This window comes from Thalassophryne amazonica, chromosome 4, assembly GCF_902500255.1.
Source record: "Thalassophryne amazonica chromosome 4, fThaAma1.1, whole genome shotgun sequence".
In the NCBI taxonomy this organism is placed as follows: domain Eukaryota; kingdom Metazoa; phylum Chordata; class Actinopteri; order Batrachoidiformes; family Batrachoididae; genus Thalassophryne; species Thalassophryne amazonica.
The window spans coordinates 58263306-58289866 of NC_047106.1; the positions used below are offsets into that span (position 1 = coordinate 58263306).

At 41.0% G+C, this 26561-nt stretch overlaps 1 protein-coding gene across 2 annotated transcripts in view; it reads right to left on the reverse strand.

Moving 5' to 3' along the window:
• rap1gap2a (RAP1 GTPase activating protein 2a) overlaps positions 1–26561 on the reverse strand; it is a 291908-nt gene that overhangs the window by 46545 nt on the left and 218802 nt on the right. For both annotated transcript variants that reach the window (XM_034167942.1, XM_034167943.1), the window contains exons 5-10: positions 20488–20520; positions 19855–19887; positions 13841–14062; positions 13655–13758; positions 6055–6133; positions 4010–4063 (exon numbers count right to left, since the gene is read on the reverse strand). In XM_034167942.1, coding sequence (XP_034023833.1) covers positions 4010–4063; positions 6055–6133; positions 13655–13758; positions 13841–14062; positions 19855–19887; positions 20488–20520 — 525 coding nt within the window. The remainder of the gene's footprint in view (positions 1–4009; positions 4064–6054; positions 6134–13654; positions 13759–13840; positions 14063–19854; positions 19888–20487; positions 20521–26561) is intronic.

Consider the following 26561-nt stretch of genomic DNA (forward strand, 5'->3'; position numbering starts at 1 on the left):
TATTTTTATTCCTGCATAATCTCTAGGAGATGCCCACTGAACCAGTCTGCACTGGATAGAGGATATTAAGTTATTTTTTAAGATGTTATTTATGGAACACGAGTCAACTTTTGTGATATTGTGACAGCTAAACCATAAATGAAGAAAGATGTGGAATAATAATCACAGTTGGCAGCATTGGTGTCTCAGTTTAGATACAAAATACAGTAGACATGATGCTGATTGTGTCAAAAACACACAAACAGAAAAAACAAGTGCAAAATCACATTATATCCCAGCACACTGGGAAAAAAAGCCTTCTGAGGCTTCAATTTCTACTTTTTTCCTGTGTTAGACAACTGTGGGTTGAGCCGTAACAAGTGTTATTTCATGTATATTATGCACATGGCCTGTTGCTGTGGGTAAACAAAATCTAATAAAACCACAGACCCATCAACCAAATCCTCTCCTTGTTTGCTTCTGAAATCTAAAGGACTTTAAAATATAAAATGACCACATAAGTAATGACATTGGTAACAAAGCTACGCTTTAGCCTAGAGGCTAGGTTGTGCTATTGTCAGATGCATCTCAGCAGTGGCGTTTTTAGTATGGGCCATGCGGGCGGCTGCCCGGAGCGGCATTTAGGCACAAGCACTGAAAAAAAAAAAACCCACCAGCGCAAAATGGTTTTCTTGTCAGTGTGTAGAATTGACAAATTGGCGCCCCCTGCAGGCAGCTGCATGCACACTGCTTGCTGTCAGAGTTAACAGAAGCAGTGAGAAGGTGAAAGTCAGTTACACCTCGACTTTCTTCCAAATAACGCACATCTCATTCATAATGTTATAAATACAGGCTTAGAATCCTGCACGTTCTTCTGAATTGTGTGAAATGTCCTGCCACACACGATTCGGCTGCATCCCCAGCTGGGCGCAGCCAAATCGTCTCCATGTGCAGCAGGAACCCGGTGACAGGCGCTCTTCTCCAGTGCCGTCTGCAGATCATCCAGCAGCAACAATGAGGCAGGTAGCCTTTGAAAGCAGACAGACAAGGTGTAAGAACAGGTTTGAATGTCACGAGTGGACAAACTGCCCATTCGTGGAAAAAAGTTTGCAGAAAGGAGAGTAGGCCTATTTGTAAAGACGGCTTAGAACTTATGCTGTGTTCACATTACTAGCTGTAGTGACTGAATCTGACACTTTTTTGAGTGCCTGCAAGAGTGTGTTTTTACCAAAAAATTTCCAGCAGCTGGCAACTCTTTTTGTTGTCATGTGCACTGATAAAATAATAATAATAACAATAATAATAATTAGGGATGCACCGATACCACTTTTTCCCAGACCAAGTACGAGTACTTATATTTTGGTACTCATTGATACGGAGTACCGATACAAATAATTAATGATACCATTACAGTTTTGTGTTGACTTTGAAAATGTTTTATTCATCAGTTGTTCCTTACTTTTTGACTATAACTGCTACCAATATCATTAGCTTTGTTTTTATTTACAATCATTTCACTTAAATCATGCAACTTCAACAAATTGTGCTTTAACATTAATACATCTTAAACATGACACTGCCAGAGATCACACTGAAATGTACCTTGTGGACTTCAGCACTACAAAATATACCACACTAATAACTGAACTGAAACTGTCCGTCAATAACTTTATTTATGTCTGTGAGCACCAGTGTTGCCCTAGTTACTTTGAAAAAGTAATCCAATTCCTGATTACTCTTTGAAAAAGTAACTGTTACCTTACCGATTACTCAGTTTTAAAAGTAACTAAGTTAGATTACTAGTTACTTTATTAGTTACTTTCAGCAGCTGCTGACAACCCCCCCCCCCACCACCACCACCACCTCAACATAAAAATAAGCTGTTTTGCCAATACTCACTTTATATTCACCATTTCTTGACTTCAATAAACAAATACTGGCTTTATAAAAATAAAATAAAGACATCCTTCTTGACCTCATATTTAAATGTTGACAGCACTGTAACAGCAAAAGTTACAATTTATAATCTACATTGTTTATAAATGTAACTATTCAATTCTTTCCAACATTTAAATTCATTCTCAACATTTTATTTGTTAAAATTATTATAGTAGTAGTAGTAGTATGAAAAATTGTCTTCAAAAGTGGACTGTTAATCTCAGGGTGTGGAGGGGGAAGCACGCCCCCCCTTCCATCTGGATTCGCCCCTGGATGGCTGTCTGAGCAGGAAGAATTAACATTTTTTATGGAAAAAGTGTATTTTTTATGGAAAAAGCACAACCAGATTGACAGGTAGGGAATTTCTTTTTTGTTTTTCAGCATTTTCTTTACTTCATGTCATCCTCAGAAATGCGTGCGGATCAGCTGTTTTGAGCGAGGACCCACGCAGATCAGCACAGAGTTTTAAAGAAAAAAAATGTCTTTGTAAAGGTCAGTGCAGGTGTGCTGCCGTCACCGCGCTTTGAGAGATGACAACTGTTCTCAACTCTAAGCTGTACTGCAGAAAACAGGTGAAAAGCTCGCAGCATCAAACGCTTTGTGGGCCAAGTAGGGAGTTCCGTCTAACTGCGAAGTTGGCTTTCCACCGATACAGTATATATACATATACACTGTATATTGTACAGTGGCTGGGAAGTGCAAAAACACTTTTACAAGAAGTCCTGAAACAAATTTACAAAGCCCCAAAACAAATTTACAGTTGACAGATTCTGACAGAAGGAGAATGTACCAAATGTGACGGAAAGGCAATGTCTGTCCTTTGGTACATTCCCCTTCTGTCACGTTCGCCATTTCGTACATTCCCCTTCCGTTAGACATAATGTGTCATTTGGTACATTCCCCTTCCGTTAGACATAATGTGTCATTTGGTACATTCCCCTTCCGTTAGACATAATGTGTCATTTGGTACATTCCCCTTCCGTTAGACATAATGTGTCATTTGGTACATTTCCTTTCCATCACATTTGTCATTTGGTACATTCCCCGTCCGTAACATCCTGCATTGGGTACATTTCCCTTCCGTTAGACATAGTGTGTCTTTTGGTACATTCCCCTTCCGTCATGTTCTGCATTTGGTACATTCCGCTTCCATCAGACATAATGTGTCTTTTGGTACATTCCTTTTCTGTCACATTCGGCATTTGGTACATTCCCCTTCCATCATATATCACATTCGGCATTTGCTACATTTCCCTTCTGATAGACAGTGTGTCATTTGGTACATTCCCCTTCTGTCACATTTGGCATTTGGCACATTCCCCTTCTGTTAGACATAATGTGTCATTTGGTACATTCCCCTTCCATAACGTTCTGCATCTGCTACATTTCCCTTCTGTTAGACATAATGTGTCATTTGGTACATTTCCTTTCCATCACATTTGTCATTTGGTACATTCCCCTTCCGTAACATTCTGCATTGGGTACATTTCCCTTCCGTTAGACAGTGTGTCATTTGGTACATTCCCCTTCTGTCACATTTGGCATTTGGCACATTCCCCTTCTGTTAGACATAGTGTGTCATTTGGTACATTCCCCTTCCGTGTGTCTTTTGGTACGTTCCTCTTCCGTCACATTTGGCATATGGTACATTCCCCTTCCGTCACATTCGATATTTGATACATTCCCTTCCTGATGCATTCCTTTCATCATGTTCGCCATTTGGTACATTCCCCTTCTGTCATAATCTGTCATTTGTAAATTTGTTTCTGGACTTCTTGTAACAGTGTTCTGTCATTTGTAAAAGTGTTTGTACACTTCCCAGCAACTGTAATATTGCCTGTTTGTGATAAATAGCAGGTCTTAATACTTGAAAAAGCTACTTTCATGGTGCTAGGCTTGTTCCTGGGCCAGTCTGGTTTTAAGAGATTAACAGACCTGCTAATTTATATTAGTGTGATCAAACAATGTATAAAGGACACCGTTAATTACACAGTGGAGACACTGACAGAAATAAAATGTAATGACCTGGGGACAGACTGGGTCTGATGAAGACCTACAAATGTCACAACATGCAGACTTGCAATATACTTACCCGAGGGTACAAAGCCGGACTGAACTTGAGCCCTGTGGCATCGTCACACAGCAGCTGAAAGAAGAAAGAAGTGACTCCTTATCAGAGCAGTGTAATCTATGAGGAAGCTTTATCCGTTGACAGGTTTGAAATGGAAAAGTTATTTCAAGCTGTTGATTGTATGCACAGCAAGCTCGAAAGACTAAATTATTAAACATTTATTTACAAGTTCAAATATATTTCTAACAATCTGAAAGTCATAATTGTCTGTACTGTAATTATGATGAGTCAAATGCATTTGTAGATAACCAAAACATTATTCTGAATAGTCAAATGAACCTGTGAATATACAGTGCATCTGGGAAGTATTCACAGCGCTTCACTTTTTCCACATTTTATGTTACAGCCTTATTCCAAAATTGAGTAAATTAATTTTTCCCTCAAAATTCTACTCATAACTCTCCATAATGACAATGTTGATGCACCTTTGGCAGCAGCCTCAATTCTTCTTGAATATCATGCCACAAGCTTGGTGCACCTATCTTTGGGCAGTTTTGTTGGATGGGGAGTGTCAGTGCACAGCCATTTTCAGATCTCTCCAGAGATGTTCAATTGGATTCAGGTCTGGGCTCTGGCTGGGCCACTCAATGACATTCACAGAGTTGTCCTGAAGCCACTCCTTTGATATCTTGGTTGTGTGCTTAGGGTCATTGTCCTGCTGAAAGATGTCTGTCACCCCAGTCTGAAGTCAAGAATGCCCATCCAGGATGTCTCTGTACATTGCTGCATTCATCTTTCCCTCAATCCTGACTAGTCTCCCAGTTCCTGCCGCTGAAAAACATCCCCACAGCATGATTCTGCCACCACTATGCTTCACTGTAGGGATGGTGCCTGGTTTCTTCCAAACATGACGCCTGGCATTCATGCCAAAGAGTTCAATCTTGGTTTCATCAGACCAGAGAATTTTGTTTCTCATGGTCTGAGAGTCCTTCAGATGCCTTTTGGCAAACTCCAAGCCGGTGTCCATGCACCTTTTATTTAGGAGTGGCTTCCGTCTGGCCACTCTACCACCATGCAGGCCTGATTGGTGGATTGCTGCAGAGATGGTTGTCCTTGTGGAAGGTTCTCCTCTCTCCACAGAGGAATGTTGGGGCTCTGACAGAGTGACCATCGTGTTCTTGGTCACCTCCCTGACTAAGGTCCTTCTACCCCGATCACTCAGTTTAGACGGGCGGCCAGCTCTCAGAAGAGTCCTCGTGGATCTGAACATCTTCCATTTATGGATGATGGAGGCCACTGTGCTCACTGGGACCTTCAATGCAGCAAAAATGTTTCTGTACCCTTCCCCAGAATTGTGCCTTGAGACAATCCTGTCTTAGAGGTCTACAGACAATTCCTTTGACTTCATGCTTTGTTTGTGCTCTGACATGCACCATCAACTGTGGGACCTTTTATGTAGACAGGTGTGTGCCTTTCATGTCCAATCAACTGAATTTACCCCAGGTGGACTCCAAATAAGCTGCAGAAACATCTCAATGATGATCAGTGGAAACAGGATGCACCTGAGCTCAATTTTGAGTTTCATAGCAAAGGCTGTGAATACTTATGTACATGTGAAATATGGAAAAAGTGAAGTGCTGTGAATACTTTCTGGATGCCTTGTATTAAAAAAGTCATCCACTCAGCCCATATTCACCCAAGACCCCCTAAAGTTACTATGAGTGGATCTCTTATTGTTGTATATATTTAGAGTACCACATGGACATAACATATAAAAATTCACATACATATGTCAGTATATAAAGAATATAACTGTGTATTAAAGACACTGATGGATACTAATTCCCAATGTACAGGAATCAAATGCAACTGCAATCATGACCACAAATTTGCAGTGGCTGCTAGCGGACAGAGATCACACAATGACCATATGCACAATACCCAAGAACCCAGGAATAAAGCATGTATAAATATGTATATTGCACAAAGTACATAAAACTCAAATTAATACAAGACATGAATGTTGCATCATATGTAGATATACAGAGTGGAGGAAATATTTTTACCTTGGCAATCTGAGGTACACTGGGAAGCTGACTGATTTCGGCTAAAGAAATCCGATCATGGACAGTTTTGGTCCTCGACCTACCACAGGACAAAAAGTTCATGTTAATACATCTACAGGCCAACAGAGGTGATTGGAGGCACATGAGCATTCCTGTCTGTTTGCAGACAGTAAAACTCCAAGATCCCTATAGTGACCATTTCTGATGCATGGTCTACAGTGCATAGCACAAGTCCATTTAGGGTGTGCTCATTTTATTTTTGTTATTATATCCATGTAATCCGAACACACAATAGGTGCAAATATGCTGGATTAAATCACTGAATTAATTATGGTTATTTTGTGGGCACAACATGAAATAAACCAATCAGAGTGGCACCTACTAGTGCCTTTAAGATCCGGAGTGTGTAAAGCACACAACATACTGCTATTGTATGGCTGAGCTCAAGTGTGTGTCTCTTCTACATAACACCAACTGCAGTCTTCCACAAAAAACGAAAAATTTGACACTCCATACATTGTTTTGTAGGGATGGGACGACTAGTCATAATAGTCGACTATGACTAGCTAACATCCAACTAGTCGACCATTTTTTATTAGTTGGCTAGTCAAAAGCCATTTATTAAGTTCATTTAACCCTTAAAAGAATAGACCTGCTGGAGCTGTCTCCACTCCCTTCACTCAGTGGTGAAAGTGTGTGAACCTTGGCAGGTGAATTAGTCACTCAAACAGGTAGTCTATGCCTAGTAAATTAATGCAGGTATTGTCTTCCTGCTAATGCTGTTTTTTGAATTTGTGATTTTGTGCTTATATTTGTTAAAATAAATGTCACACTTGAGTTTCACCATGAAGATGTGAAATTGGTTTAATTCATTCAATGTCAAATTTAATCACTGACTAATCGACAAGTAGACTAATCGTACCCGACTAGTCGACAAATGACTTTCATTTGTCATCCCAACCCTATTGTTTTGTGAACATCCCATTTATCTCCCACCAGTCTTTACTCTATTTCTGCACCCACACCATCCCTGGGACAGGTGGAACTGAACACAGCTGAAATAAATGCAGCTGCATAAATCAGCATTCTCCTCCGCCTTTTTTCTTTGGCATTCCAGCTGTTAAAGTCAGCTTCTTCCTCTGCTTTGAAAAGCAACAAAACATTGCAGACCGCTACTTTTTTTCCCCCCCAACCTGCACAAACCAGAGATGATGTAACGTGGAGGAGGAGCATCACATGGATCTTCTGTCAGTCTCCTCGATCTGAGTGTGGATCCCCTCAATTCCTACATGTCTGAATCCTGACGACTGGTTTTTACATTCACTGGACTGTGATTTGGGCAGGGAGCCAGTTAAGGTCTATGGCCTGCTGTGGATCAAAGGAGATACTGGGAGATTTGTGACTGTTGCTGGGGTACTATTGGGGACAGAATGGTCAGCTGAATATAATGATCTCACTTATGTTCCACTTTACAGGTCCATGATCTTGATCACCCGATTGTTTGGACAAATGGTTAATATGGCCACTGGACTTTATAAGTACCTGAATACTTCTATCATATCTGTCTTTGCGTGTTTGAAAATTCTTTGTTGTGCTATGTTTGTTTATTTATTATTGGTAGTATGGCCAAATCAGACTATCACCCATCTAGGTCTAGTCTGCTTGAGGCTTCTTCCTGCAATTAAAATAAATAAATCCATGCCTGAGGGAATTTTTCTTTACCACTGTTTCCAATGTGTTTGTTCGGGGGGTTGGTAACTAGGGTGGTTCAAAAAAATAAAAGTTGGAAATTCATTACTCTCACCCCTTCATTTTATGATGCTTTGGGAAAAAAGAAAGCCTGCCAAATAGTTTTGTCATACATTAATATTTAGAGGTAGCACATCATAGCTGAAGGTTGTAAATATATCAATTATCGCTGCCCGAGTGCCCGTGCAATAGGTTATCCATTATCCAATATCTAAACACATTACTTATAAAGAGGATAGAAGTTAACCACCTGAGTGTAACTAAAGTATAATTTTATATTCAATTTAAAACTATACCTGGGTTTAAATATTTCTCACAAACAACATACTTTCAAAGATGTTATTTTAGGCTACAAGCTGAAAATTTTGCTTCAATTCACAGCTTCTTTTCTTTCAGATCTTTGGTGATGGTGAATCTAACATGAGATAAATGTAAAAAGAGACACTTGCTGACTTAACATGCTTAACCATTAACTGGAAACTTCAGTAAAACATGTCAGCTACTAGAAGTAGAACATTTGTATACCTTATTGGTTCCACCGACTGAAATAAAGGGAAACAAATCGCCCTCAAATGGGCAAATACTCAAGGTATTTTTCTTCAAACACACTGATTTGAAGAAAACTGTCCATGATGCTGCTGTGACCTCTACAGACATGGCAATTCCTTTTTGGGAGAGAGCTAGAATCCCACTGAGGGCAAAGCAGCATCTGATCACCAGTGTTGCCACAGTTACTTTGAAAAAGTAATCCAATTACTGATTACTGATTACTCCTTGAAAAAGTAACTTAGTTACTTTACTGATTACTCAATTGTAAAAGTAACTAAGTTAGATTACTAGTTACTTTTTTAGTTACTTTTCCCAGCTGTCGACAACAACCCTCTGCCACCTCAACATGACAATGATACCTGTTTTGCCAAAATTCACTTTATAGTCACCCTTTCTTGACTTCAATGAAAATAAATACTTGTTTTATAAAAAGTAAAATAAAGACCTCTTTCTTGACCTCATATTTAACTGTTGACAGCACTGTAACAGTAAAACTTACAATTTCGAACCTGCATTTTTTATAAATGTAACTATTAAATTCTAACATTTTTCTAACATTTAAATTCTCTCTAAACATTTTACTTGTCGAAATTATTATTATTTTAAGCAATATTAGTAGTTGTAGTAAAAAACGGCTTCAAAACTGGACCTTTAATCTAGGGGTGTTGTGAGGGGGGCACATCCTTGCCCCACGCCCCCATTCCATCTGGATTCGCCCCTACTTTGGCGTTTGAGCACAAAGAATGGATTACATTTATTTATGCAGAAAACATGACCAGATTTACAGGTAAGAAAGTTTTATTGTGTTTTCACATCATGTGGTCCTCAGAAAGAGAGTTTAGGTGCATTTGAGTGGAAAATAGTGTTAGTTGTTGACACGTCGCGGAGGATCAGCTGTTTTTAACGAGACGATACAGAGCAGCTCAGCTCAGCTCTAAATAAAGGAGGAAAAAAAGTATAAAAATGTCTTTGTAAAGCTCAGTGCAGGTGTGCTGATCACCGCGCTTTAAGAGGTGAGGACGAGTCGAGCAGCTGCAAAAAACCGTGGATGAAAAGCTCACAGCTCGCTTAAAGTGGGACGTTCAGTCGAACCCCGACCTCCTGCCCACAGACCAAGTTTAATGCTGCTATCGACCCACAATGAAAAATAATAGTAACGCACAGTGACATGGAGAAGTAACTTTAATCTGATTACTGATTTGGAAAGATTAACGCGTTAGATTACTCGTTACTAAAAAAAGTGGTCAGATTACCGGCATCACTGCTGATCACAAAGTTAGAAAAGGTGTTTGGAAAATGGAAAACATTGAAAAAGACCAAGAATTGCAATACAGACAAGCAGAAGAAAGATGAAACAGTGTTTTGTGAATCTTTGGAGGACTTGTTTGACATGGCACATCAGGATGCCCTAACAATGATAAAGTTTGAAGATGACAGACAGTTCCTACTTGCTCAGCGAGAGAAAGGTAGAGGATGCATGACAGGCATAGATAAAATATACTCAACAAAAGTATAAACGCAACACTTTTGGTTTTGCTCCCATTTTGTATGAGATGAACTCAAAGATCTAAAACTTTTTCCACATACACAATATCACCATTTCTCTCAAATATTGTTCACAAACCAGTCTAAATCTGTGATAGTGAGCACTTCTCCTTTGCTGAGATAATCCATCCCACCTCACAGGTGTGCCATATCAAGATGCTGATTAGACACCATGATTAGTGCACAGGTGTGCCTTAGACTGCCCACAATAAAAGGCCACTCTGAAAGGTGCAGTTTTATCACACAGCACAATGCCACAGATGTCGCAAGATTTGAAGGAGCGTGCAATTGGCATGCTGACAGCAGGAATGTCAACCAGAGCTGTTGCTCGTGTATTGAATGTTCATTTCTCTACCATAAGCCGTCTCCAAAGGCGTTTCAGAGAATTTGGCAGTACATCCAACCAGCCTCACAACCGCAGACCATGTGTAACCACACCAGCCCAGGACCTCCACATCCAGCATGTTCACCTCCAAGATCGTCTGAGACCAGCCACTCGGACAGCTGCTGAAACAATCGGTTTGCATAACCAAAGAATTTCTGCACAAACTGTCAGAAACTGTCTCAGGGAAGCTCATCTGCATGCTCGACGTCCTCATCGGAGCCTCGACCTGACTCCAGTTCGTCGTTGTAACCAATTTGAGTGGGCAAATGCTCACATTCGCTGCCATTTGGCACGTTGGAGAGGTGTTCTCTTCACGGATGATGCGAAGGAGATGTGTTGCACTGCATGAGGCAAATGGTGGTCACACCAGATACTGACTGGTATCCCCCCCAATAAAACAAAACTGCACCTTTCAGAGTGGCCTTTTATTGTGGGCAGTCTAAGGCACACCTGTGCACTAATCATGGTGTCTAATCAGCATCTTGATATGGCACACCTGTGAGGTGGGATGGTTTATCTCAGCAAAGGAGTAGTGCTCACTATCACAGATTTATACTGGTTTGTGAACAATATTTGAGGGAAATGGTGATATTGTGTATGTGGAAAAAGTTTTAGATCTTTGAGTTCATCTCATACAAAATGGGAGCAAAACCAAAAGTGTTGCGTTTATATTTTTGTTGAGTATACAAACTGCCAAAGAACAAAGAGCAGAAAAAAGGAAAGCTGCAGAAGCAAAATACAAAGAGAAACTGGAGGAGCCTGGACCATCTAATGTCTCACTACCTGACACTGTCTCCAGCCAGAGTGAAGAGAACACAGAAAGTCCAGATGAAGAATTTGTTATGCCAGTGCCACAAAAAGCCAGTAAAATTAAAGCTGTTGTAACACCAGGACTTGCAGCAGCATTGGATAGGACCAAAACAACAGACAGACGTGCCACCTATATTCTGACTGAAACGGCAGCAAGTCTTGGTCATGATGCAAGCAACTTAAATATCACTATCATGTAAAGGATGTTCTCTTATGTTACACAGCTGTATAATTGGTTCTTGTGCTGATTCATACATTTTTGAATATTAAGTACTGCAAGGCATAAAGAATATTATTGTTTGGAGCTAGATCAAAATATATGTGGAAATATATAAAGCATAGACTTATTTAAATTTATCAATAATGAAACAGTATTTCATCAATAAAATGAAAATGCAATGTTTGATTGTTACAAAATCTTCGCTACCCCAGTATGTAGGTATTGTAGGAGCATGATACATGTACGAGAAGAACTGCATCTCACAATTCATGTTTTAGTGTTAACTATTTTATGGGATATGAAAAGATTTGATTTTCCAATGTATTGCCATAATTTCTGTTCTGACATAATATTAAACTGACAGAAATAATTTGGAAATATCTGGAAATGACCATACTATATGACAAAGTTATTGCCAGCAAAATCTTTAAGGACTGTGTGCTACCAGTAAAAATTATTAGAGTTTTATGAAATTGTACATGATGTGTTTTTATGTTAGGTACAACAAATTTAGAGGGTGAGACTTGACGTTTTTTGAAAAACATTTTTTGACCATTTTTATGGACCACCCTATTGGTAACGTTAGACCTTATCTTTGTGAAGCACATTAGGGTGACCTATCTTGTGATTTGGTGCTACACTGAATTGAATTAAGGTGTGACATGAGCTGAAAAGAGTGATCGCATCTCACTTGGATTTCAATGTGGTCAATGGAGACACACTTTTGTCTTCTGTCACTGTCACTATGCCATAGTTGCCAGCCTTCAGGCTCAACAATAATTTGGTTGTTTTTCTTGCCTGTAAATGAATGTCACAACCTGCAACCATTTCAGAAAGGAAGCCCATTAAAGCATCATAAATCTGTTCAGTCATATCACAGATAATCAATAGAAGGAGAAGAAGAAATATCAGTAAAAGAAAAAATAATAATAATGGTGGAAACTTTCAGAGCGTCATGAAGTATCCAGACATGCTGCAGAACTGCTTTCTTGTCGATGTTGTCAGTGTTGTAATCAGTAATTAACAATAATTCTAAAATTGTACAGCCTTTAGATTTTGTATTTATTATTTTTTTAAGATAGGTCATAAAAAGAATTTTCTTTGGCAGCACTACAATTTTATTTATTCACCTTTAAGTAGTGGATTCATAATATGACATTCCCAATATGATTAACATTTACTTTGTCTGTAAACAATTAATAAATAGTTCCCCTGAAGCCCTGCGACAGATTGGCGTCTTGCCTAGGGTATACCCTGCTTCACGCCCTACTATGACTGCTGGGATAGGATCCAGCCCCCTGTGGCCTGATCTTGGATAAGCGGTTGAAGATGAGTGTGTGTGTGTGTGTTCTCCTGAAAGGAAAAAAAAATTAAAACGAACAGACGGCCTTGAACAACATTCAGCAGCGACCCATACAATCTATGATAGCGATGACAGCAATGTCGTAGATCATGTGGGGGCTTCCCCCAACTTGCATAGGGATGCTGGGAAGCACACAGCAACACCCAATCAGAGTAGAGTGGCATGGTGACGTCAGCTGGCTGCACACATGAACAAAATAATCCAATTTGGTGGAAAATGCTCTGAAACAGCTTATATCTGTGTAAATCGAATATGCTTCTCATATATTTTGTAAAACATAGCGAGAAATAAATGCCTCTCATGTTAAAAATGCTGTTTTTGAAACCAGATAACAGCTCTAACGTGATTTACAAGGCATCTTACAGATGTTAGCATGGTAAAACTGTTTTTCCCATCCAACATCAATGCCACCACTGTGACATGCTTCTTTAAAACCATTCACAGAATTCTATAGTTCATGATATGCTCTGCAGCTGATTTTCAGCCTGCGACACCCATGTTTTTAGTGACAGCTGAGCAACTGTGGCATGTACACCTGCAACATTTTGTCGTAAACCCTTGGCAGGGTGGTGACTGGGCCTTCAGACTCCCACTGAAACAGAATGCATTATTAAGGAACTGTACTGATAGACCAGTCAGTGAGGCAGCAGATTTCCCATAGTTCACCCCAAACTAAAGGTGCCTCCGACCCTCCCCAAAGTGCCTCATCATCCAGCAATATGCGCTGCCAGGATCCAAAGCTGCAGTGCAGACAGATAACTTGACAGGTTTCCAACCACTCATGGAGAAAATAACCATGACTTAATTCCCCCAACTATTCACAAATATTTTAAAACTGACACTCATTAAAGTGCCCAACTTAGATCCAGAAAGTAATGTTCTGTTACTCCTCATCAGCTGACACAGCTGATATCTACCACATTAAATTTAACACAAATGGACCACGTGAAATAAAGCACATTGTACGTTCCTGACATACCTGAGCATTATACGAAGGAACTCCTGTCCCTCAGCCTCCTCATGTTTCAGAGACATGATGAGGTTGCCGATGCTGCTGCCACTGCAGTAGTAATTCATGTGCTCCTGGGCAGAAAACAGGAAACATGAATGAGAGAAGAAGAATTTCAGGTCAAACAACTCACTGGACTTTAGTCACCAGACTAACCCTGCCCAGGAAGTGTTTGCGATATCCACGCGCTGTGTTGTTGTACTCCAAACGATAGCCGTGCCCCTCCCCAGGGCTCATGCCCTCTCCTCCATCCTCCTCCTCACAGAAACTGGACTCCGAAGAAGATGGGGTCCCAGCCGGCATCTCAACATCTTCAATCCAGTAACCTCCAAACTGTGGCAGGATTACCTGTGGGTATGGACTCCCTTTCTCTAGGACCTTCAGGAGAAATGCACATAAATCAACCACATAGCGACATATACATACATATTTGGATAGTGATATAAATTCTGTGACCCCCCCCCGGTACACCACCACAAACAGATCAAATCCCATGTGCTTTCTGGCAAGCTGCAATTGAAATTTCACACCCTTTTAAGAAAATAATTTTCTGTGTCACTCTACTATGGATGGATGGATGAATGAACTTTATTGTCATTGTCATTACAAGTGCAACAAGAAGAAGATTATGTCCACACTCAAACTGCCACAGTCAAGATACAGCAATTAATCCACAATTATTACTTGTTTACCGTAATAATGGCACACATCAGAATTAAGACAACACATATACATTTGACATTGTTTATGTGCACTAAACTTGAAACAGTCCATTTTCCGAATTGAGGCTATGAGTGTGGGGGGGAGCCGCTGAACAAGGAGTCACGCCGCCGTCAGCTTTGGTGGAACTGGGACCTGCCACAGCTAAAACTGCGCAGCCCCCTGAGGGGAGAAAGGGTGGTGTGAGCAGTGGCTGGGATAGGGTGTGTGATGGGGGCAGGAGGGGAGGTAGGGGGGAAGTGGAGCATGCTTCAGTCTTTGTCCATGTGTGAGTCAGTTACTGTCCTTGAGTTAGATAAGGAGGCAGCCAATATTCCCCAAGGCCGTAGAGATTCTTCTGGAGGAAAACAATGGAGCATTTTATCCTTGAAAGGCTGATAAGCTGACGTGTTTGTGGTTGAGCAGTGAAAAACACTTTTCCAGCTTCACATGAACAAACCAGATCCCAAATTATGAATATTCCCCAGTCTCTGAAATCTTCACCTCCTCCTGCAAGGCGTGCATTTGCTCCGAGATGTTATCCAATTTGCGTCTGAGTTCAAGGGTTAACGCAGTCTGAGAATGCATCGCCTTGCCCAGCTCATTAATCATGATGGACAAGCGAGGGGTTGTGGTTTTGGTGGCAGCCGTCTTGCCAATTTTCCGGTAGGTCAGGGCAGCACATAAGCCAATAAGTACCAGCCCTCCTACTATGAAACCAAATATGAATAAATTCTTGACGTCCTCCACAGAGAATGGCACAAAGCATGTGACACACCATGACTCCCAGGCATCGAGAACATAGCCCACAGGGTAAGTTCCATCTGGGCATGCAGGGTCCCCCGGCCCTGATCTTCTTGTAGAAAAAATGGTGTCAATAGCGTTCAGAGACCAGTTGATCAATTCCATGGTTAATCCAATATAGTTTGAAAAATTCACAGTCTGGTGAAGAAGGGACTTTGAAGGTTGGAGCAGAGATAGAGAGAGGAGGAGATGCGACCGCCCTTGCCGGAGTCCCAAGCTACTATAAAGTTGGATAAATGGTGATGCAACAGACAAGCCTAGAACACCTTCAGAGTTGTCTCAGTGTCTTGCTTGTTTCCCTCACAAGACTCTGTATAGTACCATACTGTACAGGACCATACTGTTTGTATTTCTTAATGATTGATGTAAATTAACTACAAGGTGAAGTCATTGACCTGGAAATATTCATGTATCCATCCACTGACTTGACTAAAGAAAAATGGCTGTGATGATTTGTATTTACAATATTAGTTATATATTAAGTTTGTACAGTTACTTATGGCCTCTAAAAATAGGGACCGTATAAAAATGGCTGTAATTCCTAAATGGTTATTGCAGTTATTTTTTATTTAACCTTTCAAATTATAGCTGAAATTCTACATGACATGCTAATCTTGATAATCTTGTTTCATTTCAGTTGGTGAAGCATCACTGTCCAAATACAATGCATCCAGAAAGTATTCACAGCGCTTCAATTTTTCCACATTTTGTCATGTTACACCCTTATTCCAAAATGGAAAAAACTAATTTTTTTCCCTCAAAATTCTACACACAATACCCCATAATGACAATGTGAAAAAAGTTTTTTTTTTTTTAAGATTTTTGCAAATTTATTAAAACAGGAGCAATCAGGGATTTCTGATGTCCACCAAGGGTTGGCAAGGACTCAAAAAAAAAAAAAAAAAAAAAAAAAAAAAAAGTGATTCATGTCATGACCCAGACTTTACCTGGATCTGGATTCCACAACACAATGCAATAATTGCATACTGATCCAGAATGGTCAGGGTGATCAAGATATTGCAATCTGATATTTAATTCACAAGCTGAAACAAAATAGTATCTTCCTGATCTTGGTTTTACATCATGATGTATTTTTTTGCTGTAGAACCTGCATATTGATCCGGATCACTCCCAACATCCAACACGAACAGGGTCTTCCTTTGTACAACAGCCACATGAGATTTAAATTTTGGTAAGATCCATCAAGCAGGTTTGGCATGATCCTCAAAATGCTGAAAATTTAAGAAATGTTCCAGAATCGGGATCCTGATCTGGTTCACATCCAAAATTGAATGGAGTCTTCCATGCCCTAATATGTATCTGTGGTGCAAATTTGGTGAGAATCCCTGATGTAGTTTTTATTACGTCCTTGGAGGATGTAAAACAAACAAACAACCAAACAACTAAGAAATCACTTGGATAAAAGTATTCACAGCCTTTGTCATGAAGCTCAAAACTGAGCTCAGGTGCATCCTGTTTCCATTGATCATTCTTGAGATGTTTCTACATCTTAATTGGAGTCCACCTGGGGTAAATTCAGTTGATTGGACATGATTTGGAAAGGCACACACCTGTTTACATATAAGGTCCCACAGTTGACAGTGCATGTCAGAACACAAACCAAGTATGAAGTCAAAAGAATTGTCTGTACGTAGACCTCTAAGACAGGATTGTCTTGAGGCACAAATCTGGGGAAGGGTACAGAAACATTTCTGCTGCTTTGAAGGTCCCAACGAGCACAGTGGCTTCCATCATCTGTAAATGGAAGACGTTCGGATTCAGCAGGACTCTTCCGAGAGCTGGCTGCCCGTTTTAAACTGAGCAAACAGAGGAGAAGGTAATATCTCCACATTAGAGATATTACAAGGACTGCTTTCTTCCAGCTGCAAAATATAGCAAAGATTCATCCCATCCTGTCTATGGCTGCTGCCGAGACCCTGATTCATGCGTTTGTCTCTTCTAGATTGATCTACTGCATTGTTCTATTTTTTGGTTTACTACAGTCCAGCAATAGGGGTCTCCAATTGGTTCAAAATGCTGCTACCAGACTTTTGACACAAAACAGAAAGTTTGACCACATTACACCCAAAATGGGTGTAATGTGGTCTCCTGTCACTGTGAGATTAGATTTTAAGGTTCTGTTACTAACCTATAAATGGCTTATGTGCTGCCCTGATCTACCGGAAAACTGGCAAGACGGCGGCATCAAGAACCATGGCCCCTCGCTTGTCTGTCATGATTAATGAGGTTGGCAAGGCAGTGCATTCTCAGACTGCGATGACTCTTGAACTCAGACGCAAATTGGATGACATCTTGGAGCAGATGCGTGCCTTGCAGTTGAAGCTGAAGATTTCAGAGGCTGGTGAATATTCTTAATTCATAATTGGGAATATTCTTAATTCATAATTGGGATTTGGTTGTTCAAGTGGAACTGTTAAAAAGTGTTTTTCACTGCTCAAACCATAACATTACAGTCTTATCAAGACTGAAGGTCAAATTGCCCGACTGTTTTCCTGCAGAGGAATTTTTCTTATCTTATCTTATCTCAACTCAAAGACAATAAACTGCTTTTCACAGGACTGAAGCATGCTCCATTCCCTCCACCCACCCCCCTCCTATACCCATCAACACTCCCCACACTGGTGTCTGCTCACGTCACTCCTTTCCCCTTCTGCGGGGGCGGTGCAGTTTTAGCTGCAGCCCGTTACTCCCCCAAGCCGACGGCGGCGCAGCTCAGGGTTGCTGCGTGGCCTTCACCCACTTGCCTCAATTCGGATAACGGACTTCTTCAAACATATTGCACATAAAAAATGTCAAATGTGTATGTGCTATCTTTAATTCTGATGTGTGCCATTATTACGGTAAACAAGTAATAATTGTGGACTAATTGCTGTCTGAGGTAACTGGAGTGTAAACATAATTTCTCCACTGTGAGATCAATAAAGTATATCTCATCTCATTTTCCCTTTCGTATGGCTAGCATACTGGCACAGTATGTTACTATGCTTTTTACCATTATAAATTCATTTATTATTAAACAGAGCGTGCTGCAGCCTCAACTTTATCTAATGTCTGTGTCTTTTAGTGACGCTTAGCGCTAGTGACCAGAGATCATCTTATTATTTCTTCTGTTTTTCTTGTTGCTAAATGCTGATATATTATACTGTATTTGTTGTCTTTCTGATGCCTGATTCTTTTTTTTTGTTTGTCTCTGTTTAAGGTGCAGCTCCATCCAGAGTTGGGAGTGGGTGTTTTTCTTCTGCAGGCCTCCTGTCTTTTGCACCAGCATGGACTCCCAAAATCTCCCAAAATTTCCTGTATTGTCTATTGTATTGGTAGAATGGCCCAAGCAGAGGGTCGCCCCCTTGAGTCTGGTCTGCTTGAGGTTTCTTCCTCAAATCATCAGAGGGAGTGTTTCCTTACCACTGTCGCCTGTGTGCTTGCTATTAGGGTTGGTAAGGTTAGACCTTACTTGTGTGAAGCGCCTTGAGGCAACTTTGTTGTGATTTGACGCTATATAAATGAAATAAATTGAATTTGAAATTGAATAGAGAAGGGCCATAGTCATGGAGGTGACCAAGAACCCAATGGTCACTGTGTCAGAGCTCCAGCATTCCTCTCTGGAGAGGTGAGAACCTTCCAGAAAGACAACCATCTCTGCAACAATCCACCAATCAGGCCTGTATGATAGAGTAGCCAGACGGAATCCACTCCTTAGTAAAAGGCACATGGCAGCCCACATGGAGTTTGCCAAGAGGTACCTGAAGGAGTCTTTGACCATTAGAAACAAAATTCTCTGGTCTAATGAGACAAAGACTAGTCTCTTTGGTGTGAATGCCAGGCATCATATATGGAGGAAAGCAGGCACCATCCCTACAGTGAAGCGTGGTGTTGGCAGCATCATGCTGTGGGGAAGTTTTTCAGCAGTAGGAACTGGGAGACTAGTCAGGATTGAGGGAAAGATGAATGCAGCAATGTACAGAGCACTCCAGAGCACTTTTGACCTCAGACTGGGGTGACAGTTCATCTTTCAGCAGGACAATGACCCTAAGCACACAGCCAAGATATCAAATGAGTGGCTTTAGGACAACTCTGTGAATGTCCTTGAGTGTCCTAACCAGAGCCCAGACCTGAATCTGACCGAACGTCTCTGGAGAGATCTGAAAATGGCTGTGCACTGATGTTCCCCATCCAACCTGATGGAGCTTGAGAGATGCTGCAAAGAGGAATGGGCCCAAAGATAGGTGTATCAAGCTTGTGGCATCATGTTCAAGAAGACTTGAGGCTGTGGTTGCTGCCAAAGGTGCATCAAGAAAGTATTAATACATGTGATTTCTTAGTGTTTTGTTTTTTAATTTTTTAATAAATTGGCAAAAAAAAACAAAACCTTTTTTCATGTTGTGATTATTGGGTGTTGTGAGTCAAAGTTTGAGGGGAAAAAAAAATTTTCGAATAAGGCTTTAACATAAAATGTGGACAAAGTGAAGCACTGTGAATACTTTCCAGATGCGCAGTACAGGTGCAATCCTCCACATAACCACTTCCTCACAAATCACCTTTAGTATTCACATAATACAGGCTATAGACACAAGCACTAAAGTAAACACAAGTGTCAGAATATGCAACTATGTGTTGTGAGTGCAAGTTATGAGTGAGAGATGACTCACATCTTCTATCCGTGGGTAGGGGATATAGTCATCCTGTTGAACACAATGAAGAACACAAACTTTAGCAAAGCTGAACTTTGTTGACCTTCACAAAATGATGTGGTTGTTTAAAAAAATGGTCACAATTGCACAAACAAGAGCAGCGCATCTGTTGCAATGATGCAACAACCTGTAATACACAGTCACGAGGGCGTGTCAGCCTTTGATGATGTCAGAGCTTTGAGTCAGGCCTGTTTCCATTCAGTTACCCCTGAGGTTAAGAGCTCTTATGAGCCTCTCGTGGTTTTCCAGTTTACCAGTGGAGCGTGGCTTCGCGGTATGACCTCTAAATTCCGCTGAGGCCCATCAGTTCTGTCTGACTGCTTGGGACAGTTGCTGATTTTCTGCAGCAGTGTCAATGAAAGCAGTGACTTTATTCAATGTACAGTCAGTCAGATCAGGAGGACATTGATTTTGGATTTGAAAAGCTCAAGAGAAAAGCAGAGTTAAATCTCCCTCATAGGCGGACAAAGAACACAACAAGCACAGAGCAAAGCGGAGATGATGGGCAGCATTCACAGATGCGGATGGGATCATAACACAAAGTGATGATTTGGAAAAGACATGCATATGTTTGTGTGGTGGTCATCACACCTTCCATTTTTTGGTTTCCTCCTCTTTCGGGAGCTAATTAAAGTCCAAACGCAGCATGAGGAAGGAAAAGTACATCGATGAAAAAAGAAAACTGTTTCATTTAATTTTTGTTCTGCTACACAACACGCTTTTCCACAGACCTCAGTGTCTGTTTCAAAATTACATGAGTCACAAATGCTAATGCACTCTTACACATGCACAGACACACAGTCATTGTGTGTCTGAGGAGCCAAACCCCAGATATAATAACTCTTCACATTCTAATTACAATCAATAAAGTTTGTCTGTTTATTAGCAGGTTTATTTGAAAAATAATGAGTTGATTTTTATGGAAGCTGCTGGAAATGCAGGTTGTTATGAGCAGGACAACACATTCAATTCTAGTGACGATCTGGACTGATATGTACAGAAATGAGTCAGTGGGGTTTCTAGGGGTCGGTTGGCTCCACCTCAAGTTTGGAAGCACGTGCTGATCCTTATTTAATGTGGATAAGAACAGGTGCTCAAGTCCAAACTGGACCTCAGCATGTGGAATGTCCTGCAATCCCTAGAGTCCCCCTTAACTATGAGTCTGTCAAAGCAGGATGCAAGTAGGTTTAACAACTGCAAATACCAAGAAGACTACATCAGGATTCAAGGATTCTTTAAAATCCTATTCACTGTGATGATGAAGCATGTGCAATTTTGTTTCCTGGAACATAAATGGTGGAATGTCATGACAGCCCTGATCAGGAGTGTTTGATGCTGCTGTTACATTTGTAAGAGAATGAACATCCAAGACTTTTAGGGCCATTACTGTACGGCTGTGAAACTGCAAATAATTAAATCAAGGTGACAATGAGATATCTTTAGTACAAGGCCTCTGAGGGATCCTTGGGTACTGTTGGAATGACTATGTGTCAAGCAAATGGTTTCTTTGGGGACACTAAGATGAGGCGTACGACTCACATTGTGAAGTAACATCACCTACAGTGTTTTGGCCATGTAGCATTTCTTGAGGCATGATATTGAACACAGGTGGCTCAGTGCTGAGGACTGCAGCAAGTGTAGAAATGCCAAGGGAATTCCCACATTTCATCTGGCTGTGAAAGATGCAGTAGATGGCCAGAGTGGTTACCATTCAGCACCCAAGGCAGTTCTCTAATGTGGTGGCATGTTTCCAGACCTGATCTAAGACAAAACTAAAGTAAGATAGCAAAGTTAAATAAAGTCTGGGAGCAAGGGTTGGTGCTGCACAGCACTGCATCCAACACTCCACAGAGCCATGGAACCACCTTCGGTCCTGAAGGGCAACCACACAGACAGACAACTGGTCCACCCCCACCTCTCGAATGTAATCGTGGGGAAATGTGGGGACCTTGGACTTCACTAGCTGCACTGAGGAACCTGTGTGCTGGATCATGCCCAAAGAACTGTTCCACATGACCAAAATGTCATAGCTGATGCTGCTTGATAATGCAAGTGACACTCATCTGAATCTCCCTAACGGACTGGTCATTTGAAGTGTATAAAAACATCCTCTGAAGAGACCTGGTCCCAACAACATCTAGTCATTGCTTTAGGTCACTGGTTAGCATCCAAGTCTCACAACCATACAGTAAGACAGATTGTACCAGGACCACCAAGTTCTCCAGCAAAGATGTCAGCATTGCCAAACACCTTTAGACCTCATAACTCCATGAACTCTTCCCAAGTGTCTCTCAATCTCCAAGGCAGAGGACTCCAAGACATGAATGTCAGTGAAAAGATAGCAGAGGTAATAAAAAGAATAAGAGCAAACATTTTTTTCAGAAAACTAACATCCTGGAAAACACCTACTCAACAAAACTGAAGCAGGCAACTGAAACATCACTCGACATTTAAATAGACAGTTGCAAATTCCTTAATTTAGCTATATAGGGGTTAAAGTGACCAAGAAATGTCTAAGAGATCTGAGTGGGGACTGTTTGAGGAGGACAGTGGGTTGATTTGGGGGAGAACAGGAGTACACAGTGAAATAACATGATATGAACCATGCTGCGACAAAAGTTGAAGACATTTTCCTGATGTCCTATAAACCAGCTCCAGTGGACAGTGGGCAATCCCAGCATCAACACAGTCATCCTGGTCACAGGAAGTCATTTTTAGAGTAATTTAGTCACATTAATAGACTGGATAGCAGTAACCAAAAAATTAGTGTGGACAGTACTGTGGTTCAGGGGGTAGAGGAAATTATTCAGAAACTGAAGTCAGTGGATAGCTGAATGACAGGGGTAAGGGTTGAAACCCCATTTTTGGTCTTGTTCTAACTTTCACATTAAAACTTTGGATGTTTTGTCTCTCTTGTATGTTGGGCCACAACACGTCCAAATTAAGACAACTCTGGCAAATGCACAAAACACCTCCATCAATTCTACATGTAGTTGCATCAAAAGCATCTTGTAAACTGGGAAAAAACTTGCAAACATCAAGAACACAAAGAGATATAACTTGCAGCATATGCAACAATTTAATTTGCTGCAAATTCAATCAATGCACCCAAACACAATGCAAAGCTCCACAACACAGAAATACTCACAGCACAAACAGCAGTTTTTGCTCCGAGGACTTCAACTGCAGACCCTTCAGTGCATGGTCGGTAGAGCTGAGCAACTTTAATTACTTTATTGATGATTTTCCTCTTCGGAAAGCATTCAATTTCTATACCCGCTTACTCCTATCCCTGGAGCCTATCCCAGCAGTCATAGGGTGTGAGGTAGGGTACACCCTGAACAGGACGGCAGTCTGTTGCAGGGCCACATATAGACAAACATACACATTCACACTACGTAGTAGAGAAGCTTGAATCTTCGACTGGACTGGGTTGCTTGACGTGCGGACGTTTCGCTTCAAATCGCAGAAGCTTCCTCAGCTAAAATTCTTGCTCTGGTAGTCTGACTTCTGTCTTGACTCTTGTAGAGAAGAATAAACAGAAGCCACAAAAGCTGGAATTTTAAACCTAACCAGACCCCTCCTACCGAGAGGCAGACTGCTATAGGCTATTGACTAAACAATAGCTCTAATTAGCACCTATTGTGCTCTAGTTAGCACCCTCCTAATGACAGGGTAGCTGTCCCTCCTAATGATGGGATGGATGCCTCTCCTGATGGCTCCCTGGACGACTCTCCTGATGATGTGAATGACTCATTACCATGAACAAAAGACTGAAACTGCTTTGACCTGAGTACCCCATTGTAAACAGTGGACAAAGCATGTCTCAGACCCCCTCCCCAGTTGCCCTGAGGAAGCTTCTGCGATTTGAAGCGAAACGTCCATGTGTCAAGCAACCCAGTCCAGTCGAAGATTCAAGCTTCTATAGTATGGAAACCACCTGGACAACTGAGAGCCTACACAGAAACATTCACACATACGGTCAATTTAGAGTCGCTAATTCATTTTACCTGTATGTCTTTGGAAGTGGGAGGAAGCCGGAGCACCCAGAGTGAACCCAAGCAAACACGAGGAGAACATGCAAATCCCACAAAGAAAGACCAAAGCGGGAATCAACCCTATAACCTTTTTGCTGTGAGATAACAGTGCTAACAACTAAGTCACCGTGCTTCCTTGGATAGCTATTTACTCATGTTTTATAATTTTATTCATGATACACTGACTGGTATAAGTCACTTAATGTCCTCCAGCCAGAAAATTCTATTTGTGTTGTTCGTACTTCTGTTGTGTTGTGGAGCTTTGCAAAGCATTTCTGTGTTTGCTTGTTTCATTATCAAATTGTTACATGCGCTGTAGGTTAAATTTGTATTCTCTGTGCTTGCAAGCTGTTTTTTGGTGCAACAATCTGTAGTTGAATTGATGCAGGTGTTTTGCATTTGTAAGTGTTTTCTGTATTTGCTAGTGATGTCTTAAATTTGAAGTGTTGTGGCCCCTATCAACCACTGTAATTTTGGCTTCTGGAGGCACAGTATGCCTGTTAATGAGAGCTGCCTCAGTTTATTAACTGTATTTGAGCCTGAGGTCTTTTAGTCTGTAATATTTGTCCATATATATATATATATATATATATATATATATATATATATATACACACACACCCCAATATGAAAAACAATCTGCTCAACACAGAGTAAATTGGCCAATTACAGTGTAGGCTTGATGGAACAGCTTGACTACATGACTGAGCATAGCAGTGAGGGAATAAATTCATATGAGTGGGGAGGTTCTGGAGACACTAGAGATGCAAATAACACACTTGTTTTTATGCTTGTACCACAAATGGACATGCACACCAAACACTGCTGGCACCAATCACTCCAGGACTCAAACAATATAAATGAGTGACATGATGACAGTTTAGCTTGATGCAAATTTACAAGTACAAACGCACGCGCACACATGCACCTAAAATCCTTGGAGCAGAAACCTCTATTTCTCTGTCTGTTAGGTTGAGGCTATTTGCAACACATCTGTTTTTTTGTGCACTGTCCGGATCTGCAGCAGACATTCATTCATTCATCTTCTACCGCTTAGTCCAATTAAGGGTCGCGGGGGGCTGGAGCCTATCCCAACAGCCAAACAGCGCGAGGTGGGGTACACCCAGGACAGGACGCCAGTCTGTCGCAGGGCCAGAAACAGACACACTCACACACACCGACACACTCACACACACACACCTACGGACAATTTAAAGATTCCAATCCACCTAACCCGCATGTCTTTGGATGTGGGAGGAAACTGGAGCACCCGGAGGAAACCCACGCAAACACGGGGAGAACATGCAAACTCCACACAGAAAGGCCACGGGAATTGAACCCACGACCTTCTCGCTGTGAGGCAACAGTGCTGACCACTAAGCCACCGTGCCGCCCCCTAGCAGACACATTATCAAATTAAATAGTTGCATGTGCTGGAGGGCTTCTTCGTTTTTTTTGTCTGTGTTTGCAAGTGTCAATTTGCAAGATGTTTTTTTGATGTCACTCCCTGATGCAGTTTTGTGTGTGTGTTCTGGATTTTCTGGTGTTCTTAAGTTAATGTTGTGGCCTCTTTGGCCACAGTCTGATATCTTTTTTTTCATGATTCTGCTCATATAAATAAACAAATAATATACCAGGGTGCGGAAGCAGAGACTTTGGCAGATAGTCACACACTGAATTCAGGATTCAGTTCCATCCTGGTAGCGGAACTCGTGGACAGATTTTAACCAAACCTGGTAGGGATGTTCCTTTGATGACTGCCTCTAAATGACTAACTTTGGACTGGTCAAAGGTCAAGGTCATCAAAAATATATTATGAAAAGAGATATATCCATATCATATATTATTATAATATTATCACTAATCGCCTGGACTACTGCAATAGACTTTATGTTGGGCTGAATCAGACACTGCCTGCCCACCTGCAGATGGTGCAGAATGCTGCTGCTCGACTTCTGGCTGATGTTAAAAGATGCAAACACATTACACTGGTTTTGGCCTCATTTCATTGGCTCCCAGTTCGTTTTAGAATTGCTTTTAAAATTCTTTTATTTGTTTTTAAATGTCTTCATGGCTCTGCCCCGCTATATCTGTCTGACCTGCTATATTTATATGTCCCTTCACGCTCACTCAAGTCAGCTGATTTGTCACTGTTAGTTATCAAGTGCTTTATAAATAAATTGAGATTGAGATTGAGAAATATGGCTAGAGAGATTATGTCAAGTTTATATCACTCAGTAAATCATTTGCAATCAAACAGTATGGGTGGAGCTATGATGATGTTACAAAGACATCATGAAATGACATCTTAACTGTCAGATAAGCACATTTACCAGGATAGCTCGATAACCGATAAAGCCTGAGAGGTGGCATAAAACGTATGTAGGTCAGCTCATTATTATTATGTGGTATAAGTGACATGATGAAACTTTCATGAATACAGTCTCAATCCACCCATTTCCTAAACCCACTTATTCCAGTTAAGGGTCACGGGGAGGGGGGGGGGGTGCAGTGGTGGGCACAGTTCCGCTAATCTGCTAATTAGCAAAGCTAACTTTTGTGTTAACTGTTTAGCTTTTCAGCTAACGTTGAAAACCATCAGCGGACTAATTAACTTCCGCTAAATTT